This window comes from Ornithodoros turicata, chromosome 8 (genome assembly GCF_037126465.1).
Source record: "Ornithodoros turicata isolate Travis chromosome 8, ASM3712646v1, whole genome shotgun sequence".
In the NCBI taxonomy this organism is placed as follows: domain Eukaryota; kingdom Metazoa; phylum Arthropoda; class Arachnida; order Ixodida; family Argasidae; genus Ornithodoros; species Ornithodoros turicata.
In genome coordinates, this window is record NC_088208.1 from 33,619,289 (window position 1) to 33,637,834 (window position 18,546).

The window sequence follows — 18,546 nt, forward strand, 5'->3', positions numbered from 1 at the left end:
TGTACTAGAAGGCGAGGAGTGCTACTGCACCTGCGGTGTGATGCGGCCCTGGAAGCAGAGCAGTGCACGGCGCTCGAGCTGCTGTGCCCACGGTCACTGGTTCCCAGCACGTCCACCCGTCGAATGCCCAGTCGCACATACCTGGGGAATAGTTAGAAACGTGTCAGGCGTTTATGGCGTCACAATCTTCATAGGTCACGATGTTCCTTTGCAAGCCGCCTTCACCTCTCGTGTAGAAAGGGAACGAACGATCCACTCACAGCATTGAAAGGGCGCGAAGTAAAAAGAGGCAAAGCACGTAGGGGCTTTCACAGTTCAAACATTAGAGCAACGTTGAGGATGGGGTTATTCGGATGGCGGATTTGCATTGGTATTCGGGTAGGGTAACGCTGGGCTAAATGGGCCTAGGGGCTAATCGAAGCTACGCGAAAACGAAACCACAAATAGAACGACCGCGCTATTTTGTCGAATTCACACCGGGAACGCTGCAGGGCTTGCCCACGTGATCCTCGTACCAAAATGGCGATGGTTTCGATTTTGCTTAGCGTGGTGCGATTTTACCCTAGGCCCACCTAGTCCCGCGTTACCCTGTACATAATCCTGTCCCTCCATGGAGTCTACGAACTTTGAGGTAATTTCTCTGTAGCTTTGACAGTGCTTTACACACGAGCAGCATTGATGGCTGTAGCGCGTGCCCGAAGCACTACCGAGGCTACAGAGGACGCCCCTGAGGAATCTCCTCAACATTCCTGCTAGCAGACCCAAGTTTTACAAGGTTTACAATCCTGCTTCTCTTATTCTCTTCTACTGCGACACCTGTGTTACCGTTGCATACCATAGCCGTGTTCAACCGAGGAACAGCACGTTTAAGCTCCGCCCTATGCTTGTTCCTATTGGCTGCAACAGCTAGCCACGTCACTCTACGTCGCGACAAGTAGTCCGCTAATACCGAAACAATAGGATAGGGTGCCTGAATACTAGCTCCCTCTGTCTAGGGTGCAGCCACCTTTTCCACAAACGAACGTCGCCAAGCCGCCATTTTGAAGCCCACGCTCATCATGCGTGAATGCTGTGCTACGATTTTATCGAGTTTTGCTCGGCTATATATATATATACTCAAATTGAAACTGTGCTAGTGAAGGTATTCCCTCGACAGAGGGAGCTAGTACTCAGTCCCCTTACTACAGTTTATCCGACGAAGTAACTCTGTTAGGTTTGGCTGAATACATTTCGTGCCGTTCCTAGGTTGGACACTATAGCTGGTCTACGTTTCTAATCTTAACAGCGTATGTTGGTCTCGTCTTACTTCTTGATATTTTTCTTTGTTTCTTTTTGTTTTGTTTTTAACGATCGTGAACAATAGTCGACGTTGAGTAAAACGAAGCCCCCCCCCCAAAAAAAACAGAAAGCTGGTCCTCTTTCGTGCCTTCTAAATATTTTTTGCTCAAAATATTTACCATGCACCCTAGAGTGTAAGCATTGAGACACGAAAAGTGAAGCATTTGTTTCATTACAGAGCACAAAAGAATAACAAAAAGGACACTTTTCAAGTTCCCTATCGGAGCCTTCGCTGAACGTTTTACATAAGAGACTTATAATTTTCCTGCGTCGAAAGACGCTTGCAGCGCCCTCCTCATCGAGTGTCACTGTAGGGTTCTTTCGTAATGCGAGCAAAAGTTTTATGGCGAAGGATATTGCGTCTGTGTACATTAGCCAATAGCTGACACAAGTGTCCGGTGTAGCGGCAGAAAAATAAACATTATTTCCCTCAGCAGGTCTTCTAGAATCGTCTTAAAAATGTATGGATATAGATTTCGCGAAAAGGTCTCGTGTAATGTATTTACTCAACATTTATCTACTTATAAGTTTGGTGAACGTGACAGAGACGCTTTACCCTGGGAACCGTGCAGCTGCTGTTTCGAGGCTCCAGACGGGACTATATATAAGTGTTTCAATGCAGTCCACGCAGGACATTGAGAGTGAGACGGCATATGTGTGGATGAACGTTTCTATATCTGTTTTTTTTTTCGCAGATTTTTGAAGCGAATAAGGTACTTGTCGACTATCTTCACGCGCGCAAACTTTCATTTCATTGTTCCGGCTATTCGGATGCTCATGTCAACCCCAGATTTGACACTATACTCACCAGTGGCGTTTTCAAGAGGCTCATTCAAGGCTCTGTGTGCACAAGAGCGCATAAGACGCAACTGGTTGAATATCCTTTCGCTCCTAGTGCTCTCCGAACTGCTGCTAGAGATAAATGCGAGCAACACCTGGAATACAAAATACAGTTCTTTGATATACACCCATCTAAAACAATAGATTGAAGCAAAAACTGTAAATGGGATCTGCAGATATTTTGGGCAGATGCTGTTCGTCTACTGGTACACTTCTTACGAAACTAAAAAACTAGGTACAAAAAAAAAACTCTTTTTGCACGTAGCTATTACCTATACCGTCCCGGATCTTATTATCCCCTTATACTATCGGGTGAAGTCAATGCCTTACACTTGGCAGGCCCTATATCTGGCTTCACTGCTTAGCCTTAGCTGAACCTGCTTAGTACTTCTTAGCTTAGCAAAGAATCTTACTTAGAAAACTTCAGTCACTATAACGGTCATGTGACTCTTATGAGCGGAACTACGTGTGCGGAACGTGCGAAACTCCTTGTCATTGTCACGGTAACATCGGATAAAGACGTCTGTTGGATGGAATTTTGTAGCTGAAAGGGCACGGCGAACACCCTAAGAAGAAAAGAAGGAAAAAAGGAGGACTTTGCAAACAATTACAGTTTCTAGTCCCCTGGATTGCAGTCACTACTACCCATTTTAGTCCCGTAACCCTTAACTTAACTGCCGAGCGCTGTGAATAGTCCCCAAACGTTGCATAAACTTCCGTGCATTTAGTCCAGAAAGGGAGTAATAGTTGTGGCAATATATACCGGATACGAAAAGCGGCTAAAATAACTCCTTATTATGATTTCTTTTTTTTTTTATTTTTTCTGTTAGAGTGAAACGGAGGACGTTCAAGTAGTCTTCAGGTCTTCACTCTGCTGAAGTAATACAATGTTGCAAGGACAACTCAAAAATTCGACCCTTTTTATTGAGTTGTTTCAGCGTGACATTTTAGTTTCAACATTCCCAGATGTTATGAAGTCTGGAAAATCAGGAACCCATCTCCGCGTCTTCCAGTGTGCATTTAATGAACGTACGGAACCACGCCAGAACATCCTGATACGTAGGCAGGGACACTTGATTCAAGAATGCTCTTCAATCTGGAGAGACGAATCCATTTCTCGTTTCCACGAGGTTAATTAGTCGCGTTATTAATGTTCCGAGAATTGAGAAATGTGGTAGACGTGGAGTTAATGCGCTTTGGCCCGCCTATTTGTTTACGGTAATTGGTTGCTTGAGTCACAAAGCTGAGGAATGATTTGTAAGAGATAATCAAGTATGGGGCTGCTTAAATTACAGCTGACCTTCATTAACTTCTCCTCAGATATCATTATTAATGACCGGCGATACTGAGAATGGCAAAGATATCGAAATTCACGGTGGGAGGCCTAGGCACGCAACAATATACCGGTGATTTCAACATAATCCGGAGTATTTTGACCTGCAGCACGTTCACTCAACTGTCTGGCGGAAAGTGCGTTCCGATTGACATCTGATAATTGTTTTGTGTGTGTGGGGGGGGAGAGAGATTTACTGAACGAATTTCACACGGGTACTATACAACAAGCACAACACACACACAAGATCAACGACAATTATTGTTTAGACAGAGGTAGAGTTACCTAGAGCGGTCTGTACGGTGGTGGCATTGTCACTTGTTGTGGTTCGTAACAATACAACAAGCTGAACCTGTACCTTAACATGCAGTCCCGCTTGAGCAATAGCAGACGTGACCGTTAGTTTTGCGTTGCTGAAATCGCAAACGCCAGTGCTTGAGGACTTGCCTTGACAACTGTACCGCCTCTGTTCTTGTAAGCTGCCGAGAGACTGCACTATGTTTAACTAAAGGCACAACTCCTTGCACCAGGATCAATCACTCGTAGACGTGTTCGGAACAGTCATGACGTCATACAGGATTTTCCAGGCTCTTCATGTCCGCAAATAACCCCTTGTAGTTCTTGTAGACGGTTGCGAAAAAGAGGGCATAGCTCTCTACGCAACGCAACGTCCTACTTTAAAAAAGGTATCGTGTTGAACGTGGGGAGAGGCTTGCCATAATAACGAAACAAAAATACATCGACAACATATAGCTTGTACCGTGCTGGACCGTCCATTGTCCGAAAAGCGAGTTTCCATATTAACGAGACGAAAATGCATTGAAATGTTTGATGCTCACAAAAACCGTCCATAATTCGAGTTGTCCACATTAACGGGGTCCATATTAACGAAGGCACGGCTGTATATACAACACACGAATGAATGCGCCTCTTTACATCTCTAATCAGCGTTTAACATCGATTCTTCGCTCCCTTATGGATAAGCCCACGTCCATCGTTCACTGATTTGCCGATGTTTTCGTCGACACCATCGAGCTGTCTTTGGTCACCTCGCAAGAGTTATTGGCGTGATGACTCCAGCGTACAAAAGACAGGCTCAATATCGTTCGGTGCTATGTGAGGTGTGTAACTTTGATGGTAAGGAGGTGAAAAAAGGGATTGCTGAGATTCCGTGCCGGACTAGGCAATTACTCCCGGGTAACACGCCAGCAATATATCCCAGGAAGGCTGTCGTATTCCTAAAGACCAAATACACAGTCTGCGGTGCAACCGGTAACAGATGCGATTGTACAGGCGAGCGAAAGGCTGTTGCCACAAGCTGTATACGAGATTCGCTGGAATTCTTTGAATTCTTTGTTTCTTGCTGTTTTCATTTTGTATCGGTGCAATATACCATGAAGTCCGAATCTTCGTCTGGTTGCAGCAGGAATAGGCTTATGCAAGCGGCAGGGTCATGCAACACACGCATAAAAGTATCATGCCTGTTCACGTCTTGTGTGGTTTGTTTTTCGTGAACGTGTCCCCATGCGTTGTACATAGAGCCAATTTTCATAGTGGAGTGCTCCAATGTCGTCGTCGAGAATGCAGGTGTCTCCGGTTTATTTCACACACAGTTCTTTCTAGTGTAGATGATCAACAGGAAAGTCTGCATGGATACGATCGCACTTTGCTTGTACCCCTTGAGTTCCAGATTATCTTTCAGAGGAATCATCACGCCGTATTTCAATGGTTCTACGTAGTTTTTTTAACTTTTTGCATTGCTTCTTGTGTTCTTTTCTGATGCTCCAAAACAAACATTGACAATAATTACGAATATATAAAAGAAGTACGTCGCGCATTCATGATTCCCGGTGTAGATTCGCAAAAGCGCGCATTCCTTTGCCCGAAGTCGTAGACATAAGCCCATAGAACTCTTCAAAAGGAGGCTGAAAATACCAGGGATGATAAAGCAGAATGGTGCTCCAATACATGCAACCTCCGGTGCTATATAGCAAGCAAAGCAGTAGCACTCAAGCGCACCGGACCGCACAGCTGCACCGAGCAGTTGATAGAAGCATTCTTTTTAGACGACATTTTTCGGCTTAGAGCCGGGGGCGGGCGCTGTGTTTACTTCAGCAAATACACATCGTCCAAAGCCAGTTGCCATTGACAGGGAGCGAATGTTTACCCGACTATTACATTTGTGAAATGCGTATGATACCAAGTCTCGAGAGGCAAAACAGTGTTGCAGCGCCACCGCTGTGGCCCTTTCAATGTTTGCAAGTGTATGAGGCACCTATCTATTGAGGCGCGCCCGTGAAACAGATTAGGAAACTGCGCCACGAATTCCACAGGCGCTCGCGCGGTTCGCTCTCTAATTCAGTTATCGTTCAAGCCGAGAGAATTTGTACTGGAGAGTAGGAAGCTAGTTAGGACTATCGTTAGATCCTGATGGCGAAGATTGCCAGGTACGCAGGCCAATGATTCTCTCTTTTTTCTGTACATGATTTGTATTTAAAAAATCGCCGACATCTCTGGGCGTTTTGCAATGCGGCAGCTTTATAGGGCTGCCTTCCAGTTAAGACCTTTGGTAGCCCGCCATACCTTTGGGCGGCCGCACTCTTCTTCTTCATCATCATCTCTTCCTCGCAAAAGATGGGGCACTTGTTTCAGTGCCATTGTAACTTCCTCCTCTTCTCCTCTCTCTTCCTCTCCTTCTCTCCGCAACTGTGACGGACGGACCTATCGACGTTCGTAGACTGTATGCTGTATAACGCTGTCGCTCTAAAAATGGTAGCTCGGGTGATATCCCTCTGTGAGTTTACGTAGGTATTAGAAATAGCAAACGATAGGTTCACATGAAAGCGGCAACTGCAGCCTTCTGGGAGAAAATTATCATAATTGACATAGTGTATCTTTGAAAGAGTTGCACGTCAGCTCGACTATGTGCTCGTCAGTGCTGAACTTTATCTTCTGCACATATCTTGAAAAGACTTACCTGGAAGAGAAGTACAATTGCCAGAAGAAAAAAAAAACAATGTTATGTTTTCAGAGAACACCTCTGGGACTCCGAAAGCTCTGTTTGCGTCAAAGTATTAAAGCAATGACTTTACAGGGCATACCAGCGTCGACTGCCTTCTAGGTCCGTCCGTAACACATGTTGAGATAGAAAAAGTGGACGAAAAAGAACAATGAATTCACAAGATGCGGCGAAAAATTAGTATCGACGCTCGTAGACCAGGGATTGGCAGAAGAAGATGCAGCCAATTTGTGTTTTATCGGTTTGGGGACTTGAATAAATAGTACAGTACCATGTATCGTGCTTTTAGCTTTACCTCTACCTCTTTCTGACACCGTAGCACAGGGTAATGAACTACATTTGTGACACACTTGACGGGCCCCACACTCACATTCTACCAGCGTAGGAAAAATAAAGCCAGCGTATCGACGTTCCTTCCTCAGCATATTTCGTTGCATTGAGGAAAAGTAATCAGAATGTTGTTGTGTTATGTTTGCATACGCACAATGCAACATTCTTTTTTTTTTCGTTTTCTTATATATTGTTCTTTTACGAAACCATGACAGTATGTATGAGGGTGTAGGGCTGTCGGGAACCATGCATACTAACGGAATTGAGAAGAAATCGATTTCTTACCAGACTGAGTAGTGACTGCAGACGGACTATCATATCTCCGGTAAGATCCCTCCAAGAGCACTGAAAGGAAAATATTCTAAGATGAATCTCATCCATCTCTACTACTTGAACACTGTGTTCCAGTTATAAAGTACTACAATGAAAACCCTCTTGTGAAAAAGCCTTTAGACCAGCGTCGTAATCCAAATTAAATTAAATGGAAACGCTGTACATTTTCAATTCTTCCCGAGCATATCGAATAATGCGTGAAGACCATGCATAATAAAGTAGATATGGCATCCCTGCGACAGAGTAGGCGAACGAGAACGGCGATATGGGCTAGTTTGTACGGATTGCATATATTGGCTCGATCGTACGACTAGTTGGTCGGCTGCAACGGAGGGGACGGTAGATGCTGGTGGACTGACCAAATCAGCAAACACAGCCCGATGCAGAAAGCACACCATGGCGCAAAGCACGCGTGCTTTGCGCCATGGTGGGTTTTCTGAAAGGTATACTATGTGTTGCGATAATTGTTTGAAACTTAACGCTCACAACATCTCAAGATAGTGTGCAAGACGCTTGGAATTCTTGGTTGACGTCAAGGAATTCTTGGTTCAGCATATCCCGACGGACAAGATGGCCGCAGATACACTAACTAAGCCAGTCTCTCACGCACAGACCGTCATGTGCACAACTGGTTTTGGATTCTCTGCTCTTAAATGATTAACCGAGGCGTCGGGAGGTTTTGTTGGTGTACAAATATCCCGCGTCCGGTTAATCACTCATCATCATCATCATCATCATCACTGGCCATTTCGTGGCACGAATGTTTTTTTCTTCGTCTCAAAATAAAATGTTTTATTTGTCTCATACCTGACAAAGAAGACGGTCCTTGTCTGGTTTTTGTTCTTCGAACGACAGGTCCACTGCGTACTTCCGTTCTGCTAGCATAGTCGTTAGCGTCTTAGTATAACACACGGACCAAGCGTTCTTAAACACTTGACCGCACTGGCGCGGCGACGTCTCTATTTTACGTCTTTTCATCTTATCCTTGTGGACGTTATGGACGTTGCCGAGGTCTCCCTCGAGCTCGCAACAGTGTGCTGACTTGAAGGAGAGACGTGACCAAAGGACACGCTGTTAGTGTTGCACCAGTGTTCAGGTGCTCTTGATGATGATGATGACGATGCGAGTATTTTATGTTGTTCGCATCTTGCGTAGTGACTCAATTTAACACCGATTTTATGGGGCACATGGTACACATAAGGACTCATAAATGCGCGGAAGCAGTGTAGAATTAACTTTTAAAAAAATGCTGTGTTATTTTTTGTTTCTTTACGTTAACGTTACGCAGATCATAGTCACTGTTAAAATTATTAAATTAATTAAATATTGGAGCATCTTTTTCGGTACATTTTTACACCTTGCAGTCAGTACATTCAGAAGTCCCGCCAAAATATCTGCGGAGTTACTGGCACGTCTCCAGCGAGTTACATTGCTGCAGTTCAAATCTCCTTGGCTAGCTACATTTTTACCATACATGTCACAAATACTCCTTTTATTCATATTTATGCAAAGTAAATGGCTGTGCTGGCGATGAAAACTTTTTACGACTTAATAATGTGGGAACTACTGAAACTGCAACATCTTGTAGCGTTCGCATCCCAAGGTATGCGTATCGCGCAACACAACGAAAAAGGTGTGACGTTCCCCAGACGTGCACTTCTTATCTCTTCTCGCAGGATACGCTCTATAATAGCTATTTGCTAGCGGCAGCAAAAAGATGGAAAGAGAGCATCAATCCTGCGAAGCATCATTAAGGTCGTTAAGGCCTGTTGCGCTCTACATCATAAAACGATTATGAAATCAGTCAAGGTGTTATCATGTCACATCGTGTACCGATTAGTTCTGAACCTTCTTCCTGCATGAGCGCAACTGCTGTACAAAATATATTAACTTAGTCGATATATTATATATAATATATTATGTGTATAGTTTATATTAACGATATTACGTTCAGTCGAGGGAGCGGAAGCTTCTGTCTTTCTGTTTTTATCAGTAGGGCAGAGACTGTAGGAAGCTGTGACAAAGACGATCAGTCTCAGGTGTTTAAATTAAATTATTAGATTAAATTATTATTTTCAGCGCGAGTGTACACTAAGAACAAGTTGCAATAAAGTACAGCACATACGAGTACGTTCCTATCCCTGGCGTGCCACCGTTAGCGTATATCAGGACATGTGTGGCTATTCATGTGCACATACCTACACATCTCGCCTACAGACTTCTCACGTGTGGATAGGTTCTCGTATATTTCACACACGCACATGAAGAATTGTAAGTAGTGTCCATATGTAAGCAGTGCCGCAGAACGCGCGTGGTCGTAATGTTTGATAAATGTCGCCATAACAAAGTACAGCAAAAAACAAAGAAGAAAGATCACACATTTTTAATACAGATGTGTCGGAAGAGAGAAGCATTACAAGAAAAAGCAGAGCCATCAGTACACTCGAAAATCAATAACCTGTTTCCGTTAGATTCGCGAGGCACACTCGAAGTTTTGCTTGTCACGCGGAATAATAATATTCCAGGGAAGGCAGCAAATATGATATATGGCAGACCTCATAATAATGCGCTTGGTCTCGCAAGTTATATATAAAAATGATTTACGACTAGCCGGCGGTGGACAACGGGAGACGCTGGCGACTGAACTTGTGAGCGGCTTTCTGGTTTCCTTCAGATTGCAAGGAAAGACAGAAACACGCGACACACCCGGTGCAGAACGGTTAGCTAATTAGTACGGTGCAGTGCTGCCTAGTTTTACCTGCGTGAGGTATGACATAATCACTTTTATAATTGCGGGATTCGTGTATGGTCCCGCAGCCCATGTCAAAGTTAACGGAGATGAACCAAACACCCTCCGCCGTTATTTCTTCTAAGCACCAGCAGGTACCGCAGGCCGGAATGGCGTTAAAGCTAACTCTGATGCGAGTTGTACGAATCCATGCCATGAAGCGACGAGCAGAACAAAGGACGTAGAAAACGGACTCGTCTTTTCTCCTGCTAGTCGCTTCGCGTTATGAAATACCCCATGACATTAGCATTCACCGTTTTGTTGTTCTGGTTTTTGTTGGTGTGCATTCCTTGCATAACTTGTATTTTGTTAATATGGGTTATGCTTAACAAAGTGAATCAGCGTCGTCTTTCCCCCTCGTTCCTTTATTCATTAATTATCACTTACTTTATTTATTTCGTTTTATTTTTCCACGCACTCAACTAAATTATATCATATCAAATCGTATCATATATCATGCTAAAGTATGTAAAAAACGAGATTTTTATCGCCATTCATCCAATGAATGGATCGTGATATTCCTTACGAGAGAGAGAGAAAAAAACGAACAAGTAATGTGTTATGGACAACCTTTACCCCTTTCACGTCCATTAAACGTTTAACGCTACGTCGGGAGTCCATTAGGCCCATTGCGTAACATAAACACAGCATATCCTTACGCCAGTACCGCCAGACACGTTGTCGGCCGGAAACATTTAATGGCAACGTGTATACCCATGTGTCATGTTCACGTGTTCCCGGACACAAAGCGGACCGCATATGAGCTATGTACCTGTGCTGGTGTTTGGGTCGATACGTACGCAGAATGCCCCCGGGGGTACAGGAGGTCACTGCTTGGGTAATTTTGGTGTCGACGTGCCAGCTTTACGACCAGTGCCCAGTGGGCATGGCAGCATTATGGACGTCTCTACAGGTGACGCATGCTGCTCTTCGCACCGTTCATTTGTTGGGTCGCAGTAATGGTTCTTTACACCGCATATACTATTCATTACTCATTCGTCCAGGTAAAATGAAGTATATTACATTGGAGTGCGTGGAATGTTATGACAGTTACGGACAGTCAAGGGGGAGGGGGAATATGTTTATCGTAAAGGAAGAAAGAAAGGATACTTGAGCGATACACCAGACAGTCTGCTATTTACTTAAACTAACATGGTGAGTCAATAGAGAGGTTTTAGTATATTGTACGCTATCCCCTCTGCGCACGTAGGGGATAGCGCGGTGGTCCTGCGCAATGTGCGAAGCTCTTTTTATGTTTTGCGCATGCGCAGAAGCCCCGACGCTATCCCTTACGTACGCAAAGGCGATAGCGTACGATGCACTGAAACTCTCTAATAATCTGATGCGCAACAATACCTGGGTAGTAATGTCATTACTGTAATTACTTTTTCTGGTAATTTGTAATGTAATGCATTACTGTTTAGGATATTTAATATAACCAAGTAAACTTGTGTAGTACAAGTTCAATACAGTTCCATAATAATGTAGCACAAACTAATTACAAAAATGCTTACTTACACAATGCATTACTTTTGACACTATGTAATTTGTAATGTAATTTATTTACATTTGGGCAGTAATTTTAACGACATTACTCATTACTTTTTTTTACTACATAAGAATCGAGTGTTCAGGTTCGCGGTTTGTGGCATTGGAGAACCATTGTTTGTGGGCCCCACCCTCCGGACAGTCTTCCTGCTGCCGTGATACATTGTGTCATCTTCGTCTCTACATTGTAGAACGATACGTCATACGTGGCATGTAGAAGATACAAATAGAAGAGTGTGATTAAGCTCGCAGTAGTGACTTAGTAATGCCATTACTTTTTCGTAGTAATTGTAATATAATTTCATTAGATTTCAATTGCAGTAACGAGTAATGTAATTTAATTAAATTCTAACTGGAGTAATGAGTAACGTAATTTAATTACATTTTAGAAGTAATTTTCCCAGGTATGTGCGCAACCATAATTGTTACCGTTCCCTCGCTGTTCGCTGGTGGTGGAGCCATCACAGCTTCTCTCGCTATCTATATCTCTCTATCTCTATCTCATTTTCCATATAAATGAAGATCATGCAAATGTGCTCACGATCAAGTTTATATGCCTGCTTGATTACGATTTTTAAGGCTATCTCGGTGTTCCTGCCTGCTTCCGAGACTACTGTGACTGCTTTTATGGCGCTTCCACTTTTATCGAACTGCCGCTGATATCGAATTTTATGCGGTCCAGTAGACTGAATTACAGGGTTTACTGTATTATACTTTACTGCCGCTTCGTTTTCGTGCAGCTTAGAGTTCTTCTTTGTATGGAAGAGGCGGTATAGAATTCCTACGGTGTCCTCATACTCTAATATCTCCGCCACTTATTGCTATAAAGTAGCGAAGCTCATTAGTTGATGTTCGTTCTAACTCCTGATGCCGCTGATGGTATCTCTCTGACTCGTAGCTTAAGAACAAGGTCACATAATCGCCAGTGTGGGTCTATTCTTTTGTAGCCTTCATCTGAACCGCTCCTCTGCGCGTTAGAGTGAAAGAGCGCGTTGATCGGATGCAATCAAGGCTATCCTTTTTTTTTTCTCCCCCTCTCTTCGGGCACCGCTGATGTTCATGACCTGCTATCGAGTACAGCCCTCATTTCTTACTTTTTATAGACTGGATGAGAAGCACGTATTAGATATGACAGAGGAAAAACATCCCCTCATTTAGGACGGGTAAAGGTTGCTTAAAAGGCATATCGTTATGTGATCATTGGAATTACCACATTATCAAACTACTATACTTTGTTACTTGTTGAAGTCTCACGTACTACAACTAGTCCACGAGAAAGAATGATAACCCAAAGGCACAATTACACGAACAGTCATCTTATATGGTAGAGAGCACATGATTTCACCCAACACACCGTTGACCACGTGTTCAGATGTCGAGTAGTTCAGAGTTTGTGTGTGTGTGTTTTTTCTCTGTTTGTTTTTGTTTTTTCAAAGCCGCAGCTATACAGGGCCCACCGACGCCGACAGGCATGTAGGTCCGTCTGTAACAGTTGTGGAGAGTAAAGGAGAGAGAGACGAGAAAAAGGCAGAAACGGCACCGAAAGGAGTGCAGGCGCTCGAGGGTCAGGATCGGAAAATGAAGCTGTAAAGCTCTTTATTAAACAGGTTTGGAATTACCAAAAGATGCAGGCTTCTATTAGTATTGTCTTATGCGTTTCGAGCGGCGTTTCGTGTAATACCATCGAGTTTTCTGTATACAATGTTCCTAACGGTGAGCAGCCGAGATATCAGAACAGCGCATATTTCCATTTAGAACGCTGAGTATCAAAAATTAGCTCTTGAGCCTCCGTACACGCACTTCGCGGTCGTCGCTGCCACCCACGCGGAGGCAGGAGGAACCAATAACAGCAGCGCCACCACTGCGCTTACTTTCTCGTTCACGCCGCTATAGCCTACGAGCTATAAAAAGAAGCCGAGTTATGTGGTAGGATCTCCCTAGGGCTCTTAATATTGTGCTGCTTGCGAGACGACGATACAGCGGTTAATGCGGTGTCATTAATTAGAGTGATGCTGCTTTTATGACAGTTTTACATGTACCCTTTACGACGTTCAAAATGAGTCAGTGAAATTTTGGCGGTTAGGAATTTTACTAGAATTAAGTGTGATAAACTGCTTCGTAACGTGCTCTGCTGGTTTTGGGATTTTGCGTCTTTCGCTGAATCTAGAAATGGCTTTAGGCGATACCCTTAACTAGGGCAAAGTTCTGAATGTTTGCGAAGCTGAGCTGTAGTTGCACGTTGTTACGGAGTTTCATCTAATTACAGATAACGAGCGTACCGCTGTAGACTCGTTACGTCAGATCCGTTTCGGGCATGCCTATATGTTGATGAGGTATCCTCAAATATGAACGAGAAGACATGGCAGACAGGGATCAAAGTCTTTGGGCTCACACAACGAAGCTATGAACGTTTAGGTGAAAGCTTAGCTTTCATGCACGGGGTGAAGTGTAAAGGGAAAGAACTATCATGACCCGGTACTCAGCCATGACGTCATTGACGCACAGTCAACGACAAGAAGCTCACCTCGTATGTGCGAGAAAACGTATTATAAAGCTTCGATGACCACGCTTGTAAATATAGCATATCAGAGATCACGATTTAACAAACCTCTGCTCGCGACCATAATCGATCGATAGTTGTTAACGAGGAACAGATCAACAACAACTCTACAACTGTACGCATCTACAAATGTAGTACATGGGAATGCCTTCCAAGGAACCGATCCGAAGAAATGCGAATATCCTGCTTATTATAATATCGATTATATCCTAATTAGTACTAATTAACATACTGCGAGTATTCATAACAAAAGGCCATTTTCCACTTTGTAGAATTGTGCAGTAGTATCAAAGTGTAAAAAAAAAACACACAATGCTCCTTTCCACGAGAGAACCTTTTACGAGCCGATGCGAAGCGCTATAATGTTACGGCCATGTCCGCACTGGTGCCAGACGAGACATTGTTGAAACTTTTCCCCTGCATAAAAACGGATGCGATGTGGAAACTAGGTCAAGTGCTGGAGGCAAAGCATTAGGAAGTTTTATCGTTAGAAGTGCATTTCATCAATAGGTTCTGAGAAGAGACGAGGAAAACAATTGAAAGCACAAGTGGGAACTAGTACCCGGCTAAATTGCCAGGTATTCGCGACGAGCAGGGGAAGAGTGTAGGTATGTGTAGGAGGATTCTTTACATTTTGTGGAGATGAAGACTCTCGCCTAAATATTAATAATGACCATACCACGAGCCTTCCACACTTTTTACAGAGTATTGCTCCGTTGTGTGCTCGTTCACCGAAATCAAAATTAAAATCTTAGACGAGAAAATGTTGCATTACCCATTAACAGTCCAAAATAAGTTAAACACTTACTGATGAGGCTGTGTTGCATACTTTGGTAACAGTTCAAACTGTGTTTTTGATTAGGCTTTGTTGTGTTACATGTTCACATTACGGACGTTAGTACAGCAGGGTAATATTAACGTCGGTGGGATTTGGTACTCTAATATTGTAGACTATGTCATTGACTGTTCGAGCGACACATAATGTACTACATGCTTAGAACATCTAATGCACACAGAACGAAAAGCCGATGAACAACATGATACGTTTAACGCATTCACTGTTCAAAGGAAATAAGCAATCTGTATAGCATGTAAGGACAGCTATCTATATCCTGCCGCGTTATTTCCCACGTAACAACGTAACAAGAGGATTGATACGAAAATATAACGACCCCGGAGATATAGCAGCATTGAAAGGTGACTGGAAAACAAAACAAAACAAGGGCAAGGGAAAATAAGTCCATGCGAGATGCATCCAGGTGCAACAACAACAAGGGGAAAAAAACAAAGAAACAAGGGATAGCCTTGATTCAAGATTTCTTGGAGATTGGAAAGGTACCCGCATATATTACAACTATACCAACTGCTTGGGAAAGTTTCGGCTCTCAGAGTATGATTAAGATTATCTGAATATAGGATGCTACCGATTTTTAATGCGGATCGTCCACATTAGATCCTAAGTTGTCTGGCAATTCTCTCTTATCCACTTTTTCGCCCTGAGCCCAAAACCGCCACTAGAAGCTGCTTGCTACTTTAGCTTGGCTGTTGAAACATATTTGCTTTGCGACGGCCTTCAGCACACCACTCGTATATTGCGGTCATCATCCGCCCAAAATCCGCCAACGCTGTTCCAAGCTGTCGTATAGCAGGCATCGAAAGCTTTGTGTTCACGATTCGCTGCGCAAATAGAAAGCTATCCGGAACATCTTCGGTGCAAATAGATTTATCGTATGGAAGAGGAAAATGCTATACTGGGCAGAGTGTTACAGATGCACAGAAAAACGATTGCTGCAATGGGAAGGCTCGTTACTGTACCAGGTGTTCGGAACACATCGCGTGTGATTGCAGCCTCCAGAATACAGGCACGTCAGAGTAGGCGCTGATGCGAAGTGTAATTTGCTCTATACCCTGAAAGCTTACAGATGTCCATTAGAACATCTAGAGCAGCGCGCGATATTATGATGGTATCCGAGCAGAGTGAAGGATGGTATATAGGGCGGATTTGATGGGATCTGCGTGACCCTTTGCATAACACGTTGAAATATGGCTCGGGCACGCTGTATATCGGTTAGGCGTAATTTGAGTCGAGCGTGCTCTCATGAAGTTGAGCTACTAAAGTTGAGCGATTTATTTATCGAAATTGTGCGGTGTAAACCCTGCACTAAAATTTCGTTGAGGTCGTTGTTACCAGAGGTGGGGAGTAACGCGTTACAAAGTATTGCGTTACAGGTAACGCGTTACATTCGAGTAGCGAAATATGGTAACGCATAACATTTGGAAGAAAAGTAATGAGTAAGGTGACGTCATTACATTTTTACTAACTAACACGTAATGGCGTTATGCGTTACTGCGTATTCGGGAACATTCCTTTACTGTCTAAACTTGACAGCTTGAAAGCTTTACTGTCTAAGCTTGAGCTGTGGACCGTCCCTGCAGAATCCGTGAAAATCCCAGAATTTTTCTATTCTGTCTTTAACAATGACAAGAAGGTCACACCGGCACCCACGAAGAACGCAAAAGAAGGATTATTGACCTACACTTGTTGAGATGTCACCTTTGGTCACCCCTTTATTTTTCCCTCCCTCTGGTACTTTTTGGACGAATGGGGTGAAAGCGACAGAAAATAGCCTCTACCTCATGAACAAGTGGCAAAGTACCAAGGGATTGGCTGTTTGGACTTGTAGAGTGTGATATAAAGGGTCACGGCAAAGGACGTCCTCGCAGCCAAACGGGCGAAACTCACCATAAAAATTTTCAACACCAACTACTTCGGCATTCTAGTAAATCCTACCTGTAAGTTGTGTTCATGTGACCGTTATTCGTGCCTGACATTGCTATTGTTATTGTTATTCGTGCTTGACATTGCCTGATTTGCGGAATGCCCTTATGAGACCCAACCAAAATTTGGTACACATTATAAGAATTCCTGGTGAAGTAATGCAAAAGTAATGGCATTACTTATCAGGAGTAAAGGCGTTAGTAACGCGTTACCTACTACCGCAACAGTAACGAATAACGTAACGCGTTACCTTTTGAAAAAGTAGTGAGTAACGGTAGTGCACTACAAAATAAAAGTAACTTCCCCACCTCTGGATTCAGCTTCACTGATAATCGCATCGCCTGCACTGTATCATCACTATCTTGTCGAGAGCGTTTGGTGTATAGCCACTCAAATGCTGCAAATCTCCCAAGTCTCGAAGATGAAAAGAACACCATACATAGACGGTTATGTTCCTGTAAAGCGTGCTCTCACCGCATGGTACGGTGGCCCTCAGGAGAAACGAACTTTCTAAACAAATAATAATTGGGAGTAGATCTCCACTTAAAGGTGAGTCCGCACACAGTAAAATTTCGAAACTCGAAGTACTGGAAAGACTACTATTGAACCGCCTTGACTGGTTTCTGGAGTCCCCGGAAGCTCCTACACCCGGCGCAGGCAGGACTCAAGAGCGCTCGTTGTACAATGAACTGTCTCTTGAATGTGTTAATCCACGCAGAACAGGCTAGATCTGAAGGTCTACTAACCGTTGCGGCTTTCCTTGATCTTAAGTGAGCCTATGACACTACAAGACACGGTCATTTACTCCATGGACTTTTCCCTCTGAACGTTACTGGGCGAGCTCTCAGGTGGATAGCCAACTATCTAGGTGGTAGCACTGTCTTTGTGATGACTTCGGATGGTGAAACGTTTCATCACAGCACAACAGCAGGTGTTCCACAGGGCGGGGTCCTTAGCCCACTCCTCTTCAATGTCGTTATGGCTGCTCTAACATCACCCCTGCCGCGGGGCGTCAACATCAGCTTGTGTGCTGATGATGTATGCATATGGACATCCGGCAAGCAGTGGCCAGCGCTACAGCGCCGCCTGCACTGTGCGCTTGATGTTGTTTCCGCTTTCCTGGAAAACAGAGGCATGGACCTCTCTCATGAGAAGACTAGTTTTGTCGTTCACTCGCCGTCGTTTGAAGAACTTTCAGCTCCATATAAGTGGGCATGTTGTGCGGCGTGTTACGCACCACATGTTTCTTGGTGTGGTTCTCGACCGCTGTCTGTCCTGGAGAGCGGAGGTTCGTTGTCTGAAAGGTAGATCTGAGCCTCGCCCGAATGTCCTGCTATACTTCTGTGGTGCCCGCTGGGGGGCCTTCTACAAAGAACAAACAACTGACTCCACCAACGGTCCCACCATGGGCCCTTCAGGCACCTCTTGTGCATGTCAATGTCCCTGACTTGGCTTCGAAAGAATCAGCTACGACAATTGCTCTTCAGCAACTCAGTCTGAGCATGCTTCATCGCGCTGAAGGGTGAATTGAAATCTTTACTGAGGGTTCATCGACTCAGACCAGATCTGCCTGTGCATACGTAACTTCTGAGCTGTCGACTGAAAGAACTGCAAGGCTATCGCACCCGACGTCGGGGGCTGAGACCGAGGTACATTTCATTCTTATGACGCTTTCCTT

The 18,546-nt window shown here is 44.0% G+C and overlaps 1 protein-coding gene and 1 long non-coding RNA gene across 5 annotated transcripts in view; one reads left to right on the forward strand and one right to left on the reverse strand.

The window, feature by feature from the left end:
- The window catches only part of LOC135367058 (calcitonin gene-related peptide type 1 receptor-like), a 93,042-nt gene that overhangs the window by 23,512 nt on the left and 50,984 nt on the right, over nucleotides 1-18,546 (reverse strand). For all 4 annotated transcript variants that reach the window (XM_064600152.1, XM_064600154.1, XM_064600153.1 and 1 more), the window contains exons 2-4: nucleotides 7,146-7,205; nucleotides 2,147-2,273; nucleotides 31-141 (exon numbers count right to left, since the gene is read on the reverse strand). In XM_064600152.1, coding sequence (XP_064456222.1) covers nucleotides 31-141; nucleotides 2,147-2,273; nucleotides 7,146-7,178 — 271 coding nt within the window. In that variant the 5' untranslated portion in view covers nucleotides 7,179-7,205. The remainder of the gene's footprint in view (nucleotides 1-30; nucleotides 142-2,146; nucleotides 2,274-7,145; nucleotides 7,206-18,546) is intronic.
- The window catches only part of LOC135367063 (uncharacterized), a 138,158-nt gene that overhangs the window by 5,918 nt on the left and 113,694 nt on the right, over nucleotides 1-18,546 (forward strand). The window lies entirely within an intron of this gene.